The sequence below is a fragment of the Branchiostoma floridae genome, chromosome 8 (genome assembly GCF_000003815.2).
Source record: "Branchiostoma floridae strain S238N-H82 chromosome 8, Bfl_VNyyK, whole genome shotgun sequence".
Lineage (NCBI taxonomy): Eukaryota > Metazoa > Chordata > Leptocardii > Amphioxiformes > Branchiostomatidae > Branchiostoma > Branchiostoma floridae.
The window spans coordinates 6,613,334-6,630,269 of record NC_049986.1 but is presented as its reverse complement, the minus strand read 5'-3'; the positions used below and the strand labels follow the sequence as shown (position 1 = coordinate 6,630,269).

Sequence of the window (16,936 nt, the reverse complement as noted above, 5' to 3'; positions counted from 1 at the left end):
GTACCAGTCGCCATTTTGTGACATTTTTACTCGGCTCGATTGAATAACTCAATACAGGATGTTGACTTAGCAAATATGAAATAATAGCTTAGTCAAATATGACGTTTTCATTCTGTTTGATTGATTGTGTGATCGATGAAGTAAATGTAAGGGATGTGTACAAAATCATCTCAGGTCAAGTGCTGAATAAGAGATGTATGTACCACACAATGTGGTGCCTGGCTTTGGGGCTTTGTGTAAAGCGCCCCCTGTGGCATCTTTGCAAACTGCAGGTTAAGGCAAGCTGATGCAATGAACTTTGACCACTCCACCCTATCAGGGTTCTAGCTAGTACATTTTTAGCATAACGGGCCACTACACTATAATTTGTGACCACCATGCTCAAATGAGGATCACTATATGCTAATTTTCAACATTAACTTGATACGCAATGTCGGTCAAGTATGAAAAATGATGATATGCCTCTCCAAACTGACAAAAAAATTTCAAATTTCACGTGATGTTAACAGAGTTAAGTCACCTCACGGGTACCGTTACAATGCCAACTTTTTACTCTAGATTTTCAAAATCTAACTGCGCAAGGGCCAAGATCCCCTTCCACCCCACTCCCCAGATTGGTCCATTGTGCTAAAATAAAATCCTGGCTAGAGCGCTGCGTATATTTTTGGGCCTACAGACCCATAGTCCCTGGTTTGAATCCCAGAAAATGTGACATGTTGTCTTTTACTAATATTAATTCCACATGATTAATATGTTTCTCTGGATAATTTTTCAAACAATCTTACTCTAACATCTTTGTTTATGTTAAAAAAAACTAACCATGATTCCATTTTCCTGTATTTGTACAGTTTTGAGCATCAGAGGTGCACAGGAGGATGAGCCCCCAGACCCCCAGCTGATGAGATTAGACAACATGTTGCTGGCGGAGGGGGTGGCCGGCCCAGAGAAGGGGGGCGGTTCGGCAGCCGCCGCGGCCGCAGCGGCGGCGTCAGGTATCGACGAATGTATGCCAACTTTACTTATGATTTTGGACGTCTCGTCTGTGTTGTGGAGGGTGCTATCGAACCTAACAAGCTAACATTCTCTCAAACACTTTCTCACAGTCACTTTCAGATCAGTGCTCGAAATACCCACTTGCACACTTGCAAAGGCAACCACATTTTACTTGATTTTGAACCCAGGTAGCGCACTAATTTTGCAGTTGGAACACCACTTTTCCCCTACCTTCCTGCATAAGCTTTTGTATTATTTTCTTGATAAGATAAAAAATAACTGGAAGAAAAGCTGATTTGGAGAAAGAGCTAATAAGCTGGAAGTGGAGCAACCTGAAATGCTGATGGTACAACCTGGCTTTTGAGGCAGGTTGCCGCTTAAGCAACCTGGCTGGAAAAAGTATTTTGAGCACTGCAGATGTTTCTCTAGTACAAGTTAAAGCAAGATGAAAGTAGTTTATAGTGAAGGCTGCTATGTATTGCAATGGTTGACAACCTTTCTGGATCCTATAACATATTTCACTCATGATGATAAATGCATTAATTTGCTTGTCACTTCCTTCATTTTCATAACTTGTCACTTTATACAACGCTTTACATACATGTATACAAATATGATTAAGTGTTTCTTTGCGAAGAATTAGAAACTACAATGATGATCTTTTATAGTTTAAAGTTGTTTTGCAAAATGCTTTATCATTAGATGGCCATAAGGCATTGTTACATTTTCCTTGTATCACCTGCACTGGAAGCAGATGAGTAATAGTGTAAAAGTAATACTTCTGGTGACGGCCCATCTCAGTGACATTGACTGACATGCAGCGAGGTTGATGATAATGAATACGTCCGATACATAAATAATACTTGACAGTTATTCAGGGTTCTAGCTAGTGCATTTTAGCGTAGTGGGCCACTACGCTAAAATTTGTGACCCCTACGCTAAAATAAGGGCCACTACGCTAATTTTTAACAAGTGTAGGGGTGCTTTGCTGTCATTTGCTTGTTCAACAATGACTAATCAATGTCTGAACAATGAAAAGTGATGATATGCCACTCAAAACTGACCCAAAAATCCTAACTTTTAACTCTACATCTTCAAATCTCACCGTGGAAAGACCAAGACCCCCCCTTCCACACCAATCTCCTGATTTGTCGCTTCGCTACCGTGCCATTCCCACTACGCTAAAATAAAATCCTGGCTAGAACCCTGGTTATTGTTGGTAGTCACCATTAGTCCAAGTCTTACTGATATGAAGCTGAGTGTGTTTTTTTTGGTTACAGGGGGTAGCCCAGGCCAGGCAGACAACACAATCGAACATTCGGACTACAGAGCGAAGCTGGCACAGATCAGACAGATCTACCATACAGAGCTGGAGAAGTATGAACAGGTGGGTGAGGAGGGGGCTGGAGTGGGGGGAGGGGGCTCAGCTCTGCATTACATCAAGTAGATGCAAAGTAACAAGTAGCTATATTCAGAAAGGGTTAAAAAAGTATGGAGTGGTAATTTGGCTTATTGGCGTACAGAGACAATGCAATCAACTTTGGTAACATCAAATTTAAGACTGGGAAATCGTTTGATAATTTGTACTAGGAAGAATGATGATGATGATGATTTCTGACACTGTTCCTGCAAGTTCTTTTGCTCTTTATAGAAGTAACTTGATCCGATTTTGTACCAGTTGAACTTGTAGTACCAGTAATAAAGAACCAGGGATGCTGTTTTTAAGAAGTTAAGATATGTTGTTAAGAAGTAAAGATGTGTAACTACTTGTGGCATGGAGTAAATTGTTTCCATTTTGAGATATGCAAACATAAATTCATGTAAAGCAAACGCTTTGAAAGTCTTATTGCATTGTAGATGTGGCAACAACAGAGCAGGATTTTGCATGCATTGGTGGTAACATATTTAGGACGAGGTACTCATGACAAAACCTGCACCTTCTCCCCTTTCTAAGCAGGCCTGTAATGAGTTCACCACCCATGTCGTGAACTTGCTCCGCGAGCAGAGCCAGATCCGGCCAATCGCGCCCAAGGAGATCGAACGCATGATCTCCATCATCCGTAAAAAGTTTAGCGCCATCCAGATCCAACTGAAACAGAGCACATGTGAAGCCATCATGATCCTTAGGTCCCGCTTCCTAGACGCTAGGTATGTAGAGAAGGGAAAGACGAGAACAGAAAAAAGAATGGAGGCCCAGGTATACTAGGGTGGGACAGCACGTTACAGGTGCCGTTTCAATGTACCACACAAGAATCTCTTCTAGGCTTCTGCAGTTTTTCTGGTGCAAAGGTTTCGGGGAAAATGCTGCAAACAGCCATGTCCATTGTCTTTGCCAAACCACTCTCAGCACTCCCTTGTCACGTCACAACCTCTTGGCTAATTCGGTTTTCAAATCAATAACAAGATAGGTTCCATTGAAAGAGATTGCCTACAGAGGATTGAATCCCTTTTACTCTACTTTACAATGAAGCTACTCCTAAATCCTTCAAAGCTTCCTTGGCAGGTGCAGTGAGGGTTCTTGTAGCATTAGCACCAGTACTTTTGTGCCAGAAACACTGGGGTGTGCCGCTGAAGGGTCCGTTTTTTTGCTGATTCTCCGACTGGGACCTTCACTTTCCTGTCTTTCTGTCCCCCTTCAGGCCTGTAACGAGTTTACCATGCACGTGAGAAGCCTGCTAAAGGAGCAGTCCCAAATCCGACCCATAACGCAAAAAGAGATCGATCGCATGGTGTCGATCATCCGACGCAAGTTTAACGCCATCCAGGTCCAACTGAAACAGTCGACATGCGAGGCCATAATGATCCTTAGATCGAGATACTTAGATAATAGGTATGCAAGAATCACCACTTTTTTCCTCTTTCTCATGTGTGCCGACACTTCAGTGTGTGGAGTCTCGTATCTCTCACAGCTTCTGTGCCATTGCCACTTCTTTCAGAGGAGCATTGGTCACAGAAGAGGCACAAAAGATACAAGATTCTGTGGGTTAACTTGTAACTCTTCAACCCTGTCTATGTCTGTGGGTACCCCACAGATTTAGGCAGGATTCGGCTTAACTGTTTTCTTAGCCACGTGCAAAAAGTTGCGTTATCTCACCAGCTTTCTAAGGCTGTTTCTAAGTCTTTTTTTTCTTTCCATTTTTCCTTCGTGTGGTATTTTTTGCAGTCCTCTACTTTGTGCTGTGTACTGTCCTGTTTGTAGTCATAATGTGGGTCTCTGCGGATGTGTGAAGTGAAGGAAAAGGGTGTGGTGCCTCTATGTTTGGACAACTTAACAAAGATCAGCCTTGTCACAAACTTTTAGAGTAGGGGGCTAATATATGAAAGTAGCAGGCAAGGCGCGTAGCGGCTTGCGGCGAGCCACGAAGTGGCGAGCGGGGGGTAGGTACGGGAGGGGGGTGTCCCCCCATCCCGTATGGGGGTCTGGGGGCCTCCCCCTGGGAAATTTTTTAAATTTAGACCCCTAAATATTGTTTGGGGGTGTATTTTGGCTAACTTTTATTGTTATCTTTAAACTTTGAATTGACAAAAAAATCCAGAATTTCAAAAAAATTCGGCATAGGTTCCCCGCTATGACCCCTAACCAGGGGCCAACTATCAGAAAACTGCCAGAGGTTTATCAAAACAAATTGCTGGGGGATTTTGTAACAGGGAGCACTGGACGTAAACTTTTATTTTTCGAAATTCTACCCCAAAGTAGCCGGCTGGAAAAATGTAAGTAGGCGGCTAAAATCGCCGCCTGCCGCCTTGTTTTGACAAGGCTGAAAAGATTACTCAATTACTGAGCACAGCCATCACTAAATCTGAGATTAACCATCTTCCAGTTTGTTTATTAACATTTTTAGCTTCTAAAGTTAGTTTGTAATTTATTTTGCACTTAGTTTGATTCTGTTGATTTTTTAACAGATTCCTGACTTTGATTTTTTTAACATATTCAATTGGAGATTTAAATGATTCTTTAAAATCCAATTAATGAGTATCAATGAGTTCTGTTGCAAGTTAAAGTGTACTGGGCCTTCATTCTTTTATGATTATGTTTTCTTTACACTTGATATTTTCTTTCTACTTTAAGTTGATTCTCCTTAGTTTTTTTCTTGTGTTATTTACGTGTAACCTTAAGGTTTTAATGCATGCTCTCGTTCTAAGGTTTTGTTGTGGATCTGTAGAACTAATGCACTTTTCCGAGCGGGGCTCGTTTTTCATAAACACAACTGGACTGGATAAGTGGATTAGAGTCACTTTACTTCACAGTAATTAGGCATTTTCGTGCACAAAAGCTTACAAGACTCGTGTTTGCAAGATAGCTTCAACTATCAAACTTGTGATGCGTTACCGACAGTGTTACAGAGTTTCTCTTTTATGATGGTTTTAAAAGATTTTATCGCTGAAGAAAACACTAAGATGAACTTTTTTCTAGTGAGTTTAAAGCCGTAAAGTGGTCTCATTAGTGCAAAGGTTGGCAGTAGATTTAGCCAATCATCTGCTCTAATTGTATTTGGATCATGTTACCAGTTTGAAGGCACTGGAGTAGAAGGCCACCTGTTGGTAAATTGACTGAAATCCCCCCAGATTGAAACACAATCAGTATCCAAGGCTTCAAAATGTGGTTTCCCCCCAAAAGGTGTCAGTTGATTTTATTAGAGAGCCTTCCTTGGTGGTCTGTAGTTCAGCTTTTGGCCTTACTGTCCATTCAGCGAGACTGATTCAAATTTTCTAACTCAGGAAAGATGTTCACATCAACGGACAGAATGTGTCTGGACTACAGGTCTCAACATTATGTAATACTTATAGCAAATGTTACTGTTTATTAGATGGACTTGAAAACGTTTGATGTTGAAGCTATCTTGCCTAATACATTCTATCTATGTTTTTTGATATGGTATTTCAGGCTTTTTTCTACCGAAAGATGATGTTTGACAGTATGTTGCATGTAATAGATGTCAAACACAGTAAAAGGAACAGAATTTGTAATAACTTGTTGGGTTGTTGGTTCTTTCGATAGACGAAAGCGAAGGAATTTCAGCAAGCAGGCAACAGAAGTCCTGAATGAATACTTCTACTCGCACCTGTCCAACCCTTATCCTAGTGAAGAAGCAAAGGAGGAGCTGGCTAGAAAATGTGGCATCACGGTATCACAGGTGAGTTGTGAGCTCCGTCACTCTGTCATTGTACAAATGTAAGACCTGCAGCGCATTGGACTCAGGCCCAACAGGTCCCGAGTTCGAACCCTGCTGTGTCACCGATCTTGTGCCTTTGGGAAAGGCACTTTGCACGACTTTCCCCACTTTACTCAGGTGAAAATGAGTACCTAACTTCGACTAGGGATGTCCCTCAGATAGGGCCTTAAATAAAGACTGCGCCATAATGATGAACATAATGATCATGGGCACTAAAGGAAGAAAGAAAGAGAAAGAAAGACATTGTGGTCGTCTGGTTAGCAGGGTCCTAGCTAGTGCATTCTTAGCATAATGGGCCACTACACTAAAATTTGTGACTACGCTAAAATGAGGACTGCTATGTTAGTTTTCAATATTTACAATGTACATGTACTTTTTGAACAAATGTAGTAAGTTTCAATGAGTAGATAAATACATAACCCCGCATGATGACACTAGCAGCATTTTCCAAAATTTGTGGGACATTGTTTTACATAATAACAATCTGGCCCTCTAAAACAGACAACACAGAAAATCATTCAAAGTTTCTGTTCTTGTTGCTGTACAATCACAGCTTAGCCATCACCCCTAGCTGACCTAAACAACTAATCATCTCTACTAATTGTACCCACTTTGTCCTGAGGCTGGTTTACAGACATACAAAAGATAAATGATCCCAATTTTCAGTGAGTGGCATTTCCAGTCTCATCTGCCCATTGTTGTAGTACAGATCTCTTAAGGACAAAGTTTGTGACCTTCATAATGTATGGGTAGTCCAGCCCCCACAATTTTAGAAAGTTGTACAGCTTGCTACACGTAAATGATAAGATGGTAAATTAGAGATAAGCCCTTCCGTATACGTGTATGTTGAATCACTGCCCAACCTGCTAATAACTTTTCTAACCACAAAAGTAAAACATTAAAACTACTGAGTGGGTACAATGTGGCTTTGCACTCAAGTAAACATAACATGTGCTTTGTGTATTTTTATGGCCTCATAAAGCTTGTTGTAGATTCATCTCATCATCCAGTCTAAATCTGAAATTATAACGAAAATAAAAACCCTCCTATCCCAATGTTTGCTTTCTATGCATGTCTTCGAAAATCTAATTTTGAAGTAAAGGTGTCCATGCCTTTAGGGCACAGACAAGTTTACTGATAAATAATGGTCTGATCACAGAAGATCATATCAGACAATGTGATTAGATATACCATGATTAGGTCCCACCCCAGGTTTTATTTATGTGTTGACTGCATGGTATAGTCCGTGGAGACACGGTAGTACACATTTAAGAGTTAGAGAAGTGTCATGTGTGTGAACTTCCTTTCATGTACTTAAAGATATATTGTGTAATTTTCTATCTTTGATTTTCAGGAGTTAATTATTCCATTGGACTGCATGCCATTTCCAGTGTCCAACTAAGATGCATGTTATCTCAATATTGAATGTATAGGATATTGTGGCTGACCGATGTATATAATTTATGTCTAATCATGTACAAGTTGACTTACAGTTTATGTCACCATCCAGTTTTGTAGTCTGAAGAATTTGACTACTGGAACTTTACAAACTGTGCTCCCACAACTGATTATTCTCTACTCTACAAAAACTGTCCTTGGTTTACCTTTTGTTTCTTTCATATCAGTTTCAATTGAGTCATTTTTAACGTTTCCATCAGAATTTATTTCGCGAAAGGAGAAAGACCTACTTTTTTTTTTACTTCGATGATTTTCACAAGTTTGCTTATTACCATTCCGGGGCTTTTGAGTATGGTGTCTTCTTGCCGTTGTAATTATGCTTTCTACATTTCCTATTGCTTCTGATGACCAGTGTTTAACATTGTGGTCAGACCTTTGTTTCAGTGCAGAGGTTCTCTTAATTCCAAACCTATCTGATGTCAGTAGGCAAAACACAAGGGAAACCGCACTGTGTCAGACCCACAGTAGTACCTTGGCAGCTAGAAATTCATTCACACAACCTTTTTAAATAGCCCCGGATGGTCAAATGTATGACAGAAATTATAGTAAAGATTCGCAAATATTTGCTGCTTTTTGAATTGCCACAGCTTTCCAACTGTCTGCTGTATTTGCAATATTTTTCCACTTTATGAAAATCCAATTCTTAAAATGTAAAATTTGTAAAAGAGGAGTGCTAACATAGTGATAAGTAAGAATGGTATGTGTTACTCAAGGGACATCTTTCTCTGTCAGAACTAGCTCTAGAATTAGCTGCCGCTGTCTAAACCTAAATCTGTCTGTCTGTGTACCACTTGTGAATGAATTTGAAGCTTCCTTCTGAAACTTTGATACAGAGGCAGTTTTTCTGGGTCGCAGTAAAGCCAGGAGTAAAAACATGGCTCCTCCCCATGTTTTGCTCTGTTCCTAGCCTTCCACAGGTTTTACAGCGCCCCCTGTGTTCTTGTGTGTTGCATGCAGGTGTCAAATTGGTTTGGGAATAAGAGAATCCGCTTCAAGAAGAACATTGGGAAGGCGCAGGAAGAAGCTAACCAGTACGCAGCCAAAACTGCGGCCGCAGCTGCCGCGGCGCAGCAGCTCTCCCAAGCAACCAGTGCATCCCATGACAACGCGAGTTCCCCCGGCGACTCCGGAACTCCCACCACACCAACGCAAGGTTATTCTGAGTTCTAGGGGCCAGCCCTCCTCCTGTATGATAGAATTCTTGTGGTGCAGTGTTGCCTCTGAGTGACTGTGTGGAACAATATAACACAAATCAATAGAACCTCCTGTCAGGTTCTTTTCTGGTGATTCAAACTGTTGTAAACAATTTGTGTACTTTCTGTGACATGCGACAACGTGGTTCCTAAAAACCAGCTGTAACAGGCTGCACCTGAGTTTTAAATATGTAAGAGGCAACACTGCATTCCGGAAATACTTGTCATTCCACAAAGTGATCTCTTAGTGTATTTTGTAAGCTTTTTCGTTGTCAAAAAATTGGTGTCTTCAGAAAAAAAGACAAAACTTGAGGTGAAAAAAAAAGGAGAACGCATGACTTGTGGTGCTGCCAAACTGTTGTGAATCTGGTTAAAATTTGTGGGTAAGAGAATCACTTTGTGAAAGACTGCTAGATGGAAGGAGTATCTCTGAAAAAAGATCTCTGAACTTTTTCTGGGTGTTTTGAGCATCAAACTGACTTGCCTTGAAATAAAGGCATTAACCAATCAGGGTTTAACTGTCTCTCTTGAGTGACAGATGACAAATTTTCTTGTAAAAAAAATGAGAGATGGCTCCTTTGTGGTAGTAGTAAGCATTTTAATAGGGAAAAAAATCAAGTATCGAAAACCGTATCCATTCCACATGAATATTAATTGATTAATAGTTACTGTATAATTATTTTGTAATTTTGTACAAGTACCTTGCCTGCATTGACATGGCTTTAATAATCCCATCTCAATCACTTGAGTTTTACCAAACTTATTTGTCTTTCATGTGTTGATGTGGGGAAACTGCCAACTGCTCACTGGGAAGTAAAAGAAAAGGAAAAGACTTTTTTTCATATTGAAAAGGACTGACAGAAAATACCAGTCAATATTTCATATTTCGCCTTTCCTTTCAAGCGTAAGAACAAGAAAAAACATCACTCAAGAAAATTATGGAACCCAAAAATGTTTTTCAGGGGGTTAAGTCCATAGATAACACAGTATACCTTATAGTTAAAAAATGAGGGTGCTGTATAAGGGGACAGTTAACCCTCTGCTGTGCCCACAAATTGACACTGGTCATGGCAGACTCAGCAGGGTAAGGGTTAATGTTGTATTTTGATTGCTGGCTGCAGGGAAGGTAGGTGTGTCTATTGTTCAAATCCAACCCACATACTGAAGTACAGTTGTACCTAAGTATAATTTCACCCCACACATTGAAACCCCCATTAGCATAAGCACAAAATATTCCAGAAATACATCCGACAATTGCTTGCCACACTTATTCTGTATTACATCTCTTTTCCCAACACAAAATCTACTTATGATCACTAAATGGTACAGAATTGATTTCTGTTTAGATAGGACATTTCTGTCTACAGATTTCCATCAGTTCTCAATAAGAAAAATCTTCTCTACAAATAAAGGTAGCGCTATTCAAACCTAATTCAGAGTCTATGCTATGTTGATGCATTAAAGTGTGAAAACAACAGAACAAGTGTGGCAAGGATTTTAAAAATTCCTTTTTTTTTCATTTTCCCCCATGTCCTGAGCAGTTTGCAGTTGTCCCTAGGTTGAATTTCCAGAAGGAACTCTTCTAGACAAACAGTGAATGTTGAATTTTGTCAGACGAGCAGAACGAAAATGAAAAAGACCAAATTTCCTGTCCGTTGAATCTTCTGCTACACTGGAAAGGAGCATGTTGATGTGTGGATGTGTTTTTGACTGCTTAGGTTTAGTGATTTGCCTCAGTTTGAGGCATTGTTATGACTGTATGTTAATAGACATATTAATTCTTGTACTTATTGTATCACTGTTGTCTCTACAAAAAGATGTATCCATAGTCTACACTTGGGAAATTATGGCCAAAAGAAAATCCTACTCTACTTCTGTTGAAGTAATTAAAAACATGTCTCGTGATTGGCCAGAATTTAAAAATGTGAACTGTTTACATCCTTGAGGATGTATTCCTACTCGTCATTGGTAATTGGTATATTTCCAGTAAAAATCCTCAATTTTAAGAAGAAAAAGAAAACCCTTGGGATTTTGAATTTACTGGGAAGTGTGAATATATGATGTACTAGGGTAGCAATAGACGGAAATCATGGTACCAGCAAAAGTTGGTTACTTTCTTGGTGAAAAAAAAAAATGATGATATTTTTGTTTGGCCCAATAGTAACAAAGCAATGTGATACTGTGAGGTCTTTGTATGATAGGCTAGTAGTATACAATGTTGTGTAGAGGGAACAACAAGAAGGAGGCTGTGTAACATGGGTGTTGTCGTTTCTCTCCATTCCACACTAGTATCGTGTGACCACATGTGAAGCGTCCGTACAGTCAATGTCCGCTATGAACAAAAAAATCATGTCAACTAGAATCTCGCTTTGATTTTCATACATCTACCTCCGTTTGTTGTGACTCCTGTGCGTGGATATTCGGTATACAAGAAAAAAAGTGGTAGTTTTACATCTTGTATAGTCATTGAGCTTTATTCAGAGCTTCTTGTACAGTGTTATTTTTTATGGCAAAGTTGGCTTGTTATGTTGCAAATGTAATATGTACTTTGTACTTTTTTCCATGGAGTCGTTTTTACCTGTATTGAAACTTGTAAGCTTTTAGACATTAGGCTAAATATTGTAGACGTTGACGGGAAAAGTGACAAATTTTTCCTGGCATTTGTGCAAATGAATAACCCCTCGCTTGCTGCATTTTGTGACTACATGTATAAGAGTGCGCTTAAGATGTAGGTCCTTTTAAGTACTCTTAGAAGAGGCAATAAAGGTTAACAAATTGTTGTAAAGCCATTTGTGTAGATTCTTCATGCGTTTGTATTCAATTTTGTAGTCAAGAGTCAGAGCAAGATAACAGACGGATGATACATAGAAGAAACTTTGTGTTCTTCAAAGTAACAGCAAAAAAATAATAACAATGTCAGTTATCATAGAAGGCTTGTTCCAAGCCTGTTGAACACTGGTCGCAAAATAAAAGAATCCATCAACTCTGGAGGAACACAGAACTACTAGGGAGGGAAAGACGATACAAAGAGATGGACATCTTGCCTGAACATCTTGTCGAACATCTTAAGAAGTTGTATTCCTGACTCAAGTCATCTTCAAGACAATGGATAAAGAGGGCACAGGTATGACTTCTGTACTTGCTCTGGGATGGTGCTAGGTTGGTCTATATGTGTTGCTCTATATGTGATGATATGAATGTGCAAACACATCCACACACGCCTGACACGGCATGCTCCTTTCAGTTCCCAAATCTCAAAAGATCAGGATTTTCTTAGTCCAAAGACAGGATAGGTGACTGTTTGTGTCATTGGAAAGGAGGTATAATCTTGGATTTCCTTTCTTGGAATCATGTGTTGTCTCTCAGGTCAGGTTGCTGGCAAGTCAGTGGTTTAATGTTTAAACCAACCAGTGTCTGGCCAATTAGGCTGCCTCGTTCTGATTGGCTGAGTTGCTAAATGAGTTTACCAGTGGCCAATCACCCTCTGACCCTCAGCTTGTCTTTTCCCATACCAGTAGCCTGACCTGTGAGACAACATCAAGTCATCAAGTTGTGTGAATGCTTTGCAGCTCTGTTTCCTAATCTCCAAGCAGATCTTTTGGTGGCATAAGATAAACTTGGGAAGGAGTTTAGCTGGCAGAGGAGTTTCATTGGCCACTGAATTTCCTCTGCCAGCTAATCTCCTTCCCAAGCTTATGATACTATCTTATGCCACCCCAAGATCTGCTTGGAGATTACTGTTTCCATCCTAGATGTGTCAGGCACCAATCATGTAACTGGAAACCAGGGGAAACACACCTTGTCCCCACACTCTTGGGTTAAAGTAGCATTGGGACGGAAGAGTCTTCTTTCAAGAGTGCATGTTTGATAAACTAATGTGTGCCTGGACTTTAAACTAACCCCACTGTCTCGATCTCCTCAGCAGTCTAAGGCTGCAAAAAGGGCCTCAAATTTTAGACATATTGTGGCTGTTGCAATGGATGTATGCCCTTAAATGAATGAAAGGATGTGTTCTAGTTAACATTAGTTCACCTCTATCTGCCGGGTGACCTATATCCATAATTTTTGAGCACAGTTAACGGATGGTCGTTTCAAATTGCAAGGTTTTAGAACATTGCAGTAATTTTCAAAATATTGCACCTTTTGACTTGATATCCCTAAATACCGTTTTTAAAAATAACGAATATAGGTTACATCGCCATTAAAGGTGATCTAGCGTTACTGTAAATTAATTGCCATTTGCATCTTACAATTCACACAAATCTCCGTTAGCTACCTGTCGTGTATACATATACAAATGTATGTACATGTAGCCTTGTATTTTGCACACTAATAGTTGAAAACAAACCCATGTGATATAGTACAACAAACGAATGCCCCGTATTTTACCATGGGTGCCAGTCGTGTGCTTTTCTTAAGTAGCAGTTTAGTTTTTCATCCATAATGTGCTATATATAAAGCTGATGTACAAGGCAGACTGGATGAAAAAAATTCCAATAAAAATTACGCAACCAGCACCCAGCATTAGCATTAGCATTACTAAATACAGTACATGAAGTTATGGAGCGCTCAAGTTCATAAGTTCTTGACAACCAGGTCTTGTTTATACAATGCACATGAAAGTACTGGCTGTGGTATGTTCATTGGCATCAGCCCACAGTAACTGAATAAACCCTGTATAAACAAGATAAGCTTAATATCATTGCACTCTACTTGTAAAACTGTCCGGTTACTGACTTGAATGTCAAATGTGCCTGCACTTGAACAAAGTAAAACACCAGTGAATACTATTTTAGTATAGACTAGAACTTAGAAGTCTCAAAAATGATAATTGTTATTAATCAGTACTTGAAAATCAAGAAAAATTGTAAAGACTGTAAGCTACTTCTAGATCAGTGGTTCGGATGGCAGGGGAGGAGTGACACCCGACATAAGTCAAGTCAAGTCTAGATCAGAAATATGTAAAATACAAAGATGGCAATTTGCGGCTTAAAAAAAACTACATAGTACATGTTGACTAAAAGATGGTTGGTCAAACTTGTTTACGCACAGATACAGTACAGGTCTGGAACATTTTTAGGTACACAGCCTTACCTTGTGCAATACTGCATAGGTGGCCCAAACTTAAAGCACTTACTCTATGCCCCCAAATCTATCTACCACTGAAAATTAAAACTACAGCATGTTAAGTACACAAGATAACAAAAACGAAAGTTCCGCTGCATTACCTTAGAAATTTGGTAGGGTGCTTATCAGCGAACTTGAATTCATTTTCCTGACCAACATCCACCTACCAACTATATTGAGGATCCACCCAAGGTTTCTTGAGTAATGCTGTTTACCGACACATAAACATAACCTTCTTGGTCTATTGCCTTGACATTTTGTCACTGCCAGTGTCTCCCCATACACAAAACGTGACCACATTTTGGGTTCTTGTCCTTTCCTGCTGTAGGGTTTGGACGGTCCCTCTCTGCCCGGGATCCCATGTTCATGGGAATGAACGGTGACCAGAGCTACTCCGCTGGACAGGTGGGAGCTAATGTGGAACAGCAGGTAAGGCACGATCTAGACACGTTTTTTCCCGATATCGGCGAACCGACAACCTCTCGCCGAAAGCTTTTTTTCAGCGTCTAGATGGAACTGCAATATCGCCATAAAGATATCGGCAGAATTTCTCCCGAAAGGTCCGGTGTGACAGCGATCTCGCCCCCCCGTGATCTCGCCCCCCCGGGGGCGAAATCACTAGCGATCTCGCCCCCCCGGGGCGAAATCACTAGCGATCTCGCCCTCCCCGGCTGGTGATCTCGCCCCCCTACCTCGCCCCCCTTTAGCGATTTCGCCCCCCCCAAAAAAAACGGGTTTACATGACATTTTAGAAGTTGATTGGTATAAATCACAAAATGCAGTTTCAGAATGATATAAGTACACGAGTTTGATACATAACTCCATTCATAGTATCAATATTAACGTAATTACATGGTAATAAGATAGTTGAACTTGTTTCAAACAAGGAGGGTTGGGTCCCTTGTATTCCCATTATTGCATATACCTGAGTCTTGACATAAGATGTATTTCATTGTATTCACCTGTCCTCAAGCAACCTATATATCTCCAATATGAAGTCTCTATCTACCATGAAGTGACCACAAAAAAAACTATGTAATGTCTCTTATGAATTGTGCAAATATTAGGTATTAATTAGAAAAACGCCCCTTTTGGTATATGCACCTGGCCAAGGGATATCTTCACCTCCAACATGACTGTTTTTTCTAGTATTTAGGAACTGATGCATTTACCCGTGTTTCTTAAGACTGGTACTTTACCAGTGTTTGTGTAGCATTTAGCAACAGCTATATCAACTTGCGCGTAGATAGTGTTTATAATGAGAAACTATTATTCACGTGTGTTTTTGTTAGTGCTTTGGAAATGTTTCCAGCACAAGAAAGAAAACACTGTGACAAATTGAAAACATATAGCTGACGTATTCCGTACGATAGACGGTGTTGATTTATACATTCGCAGTATCACTGTTTTTATGCCACCTCAGCTGCAAAAAATTGTCTTTTTCATTTCAATGTGATGTTTGCACCGAACAATATAGTATCGACTTTCGGGGTATGACATCTTACGGTACGGTAATAAGGTGCCATATAGGTACCAGGTAACACACCATATACGTTACTCCCCAGGTGCAGTATAGTACCAGGTAGCGCACCTGTAATGTGTAGTAACCAGCTGCTCTTGGGGGGGGGGCGAAAACGCTAAAGGGGGGCGAAAACGCTAGTGATCTCGCCCCCCGGGGGGGCGAGATCGCTGTCACACCGGACCATTCGCCCAATAGCTTGGCAGGGGTAGCAATGGCTTAGCAGGGGTCCCCGACAGCTTCCACTTGTGTGTCCCGACTTCGGGAGGGCTTATTAGCATATAATGCGTGCTCAGTAGGCTATATAGCTGTTTATGACTGCAAGTGCCACAGGTGTAGCGGCCAACGTTCCAGATCCCTCCCGACATCTCCACAGATATGGGCAAAAACTGTGTATAGATTGGGCCTAAGTTATCATGCCGGTTGTTAATTGATATGTCTGGAAAAAAAGTAGAGTGAAAATGTAGACTTACATGTACTTGGAGATGTTGGAGTTGGATGGAATTGATCCATGGTTTTGTGGTCAAGGGTAAGGTCAAAGGTTCGATGCAAATGATGAAATCAGAACTAGACTCAAAATAAAACACTCCATAGTCGACGCCATCAGGGGTAGAAGACCAAAGTGGTTCCGACCACCAAACGCATTGGTCCTTAAACCCTACTACGAGGATCAATTTCTGTTTATGTAGAATATGTCTAATTTCCAAGCAGATAGCATAAGATAGTATCGAAAGCTGTAAGTGGAGTGAAGCAGGCCTAGAAGACAATTGTGTTTGGCTACCAGGGATCTGCCGTCACTGAAACAGGGAGGAGCATTTCTATTCAACAATGGTGTTGCTGCCCCTCCCTGTGGCCATGTGCTAATGACTTTACGAGCGACTTACACTGGGACTAAGTCAGTGACCAGCACATGTCCCAGTTGAAAGTTAGCACCAAACAGGAAGAAGGGCAATTAGCACCTACACTGCAAGCACAGTTTAATTGGGAAACAATTGGATGTTAAAAGCCTTTGTTCTGGCCGACTGGGGCAGATTCTACATGGCAAATGGACACCTCTTGGCTGACTACACTCGTTGGCCAGTTTGGTACTATCTTATATCATCTGCTTGGAGATTAGAATATGTCTAATTATTTTGCCACACATGATTTAAAAGCCTGCTCTCTAACTTCTAAGGAGATCTCTTCAGTGTCTCTGACGAAAGATAGTGGATTCTACCTGAAACGTTTGACCATTTCCAAAATCATATCCAGTTGCTTGAGTAATTGCTATTTGGCGTAACTTATTACCAAAAATTCTAATGTTAGTTGACGTATCAAGGTAATTACTCTGTGACTGGAGAGTAACTTCCGTCGAAAGAGTCTTGTGAACGGTCTATGTCTTGAGTGTTTGTACCTATATCTCTATGTTCTGTTTGCTGCATTCGTATGTAGTTTGGCATGTTGTCTGTACGCAGTTTTGCGATGATGCACTT

At 40.5% G+C, this 16,936-nt stretch overlaps 1 protein-coding gene across 6 annotated transcripts in view; it reads left to right on the top strand.

The window, feature by feature from the left end:
- LOC118421621 (pre-B-cell leukemia transcription factor 1-like) overlaps window positions 1–16,936 on the top strand; it is a 63,205-nt gene that overhangs the window by 41,684 nt on the left and 4,585 nt on the right. For 3 of the 6 annotated variants that reach the window (XM_035828983.1, XM_035828980.1, XM_035828985.1), the window contains exons 3-8: window positions 849–1,004; window positions 2,274–2,380; window positions 2,948–3,141; window positions 5,993–6,128; window positions 8,583–8,778; window positions 14,274–14,374. In XM_035828983.1, the coding sequence (XP_035684876.1) occupies window positions 849–1,004; window positions 2,274–2,380; window positions 2,948–3,141; window positions 5,993–6,128; window positions 8,583–8,778; window positions 14,274–14,374 (890 nt within the window). Of the gene's footprint in view, window positions 1–848; window positions 1,005–2,273; window positions 2,381–2,947; window positions 3,142–3,632; window positions 3,824–5,992; window positions 6,129–8,582; window positions 8,779–14,273; window positions 14,375–16,936 lie in introns of all 6 variants that reach the window. The other 3 variants (XM_035828986.1, XM_035828982.1, XM_035828981.1) reach the window with 2 other exon arrangements.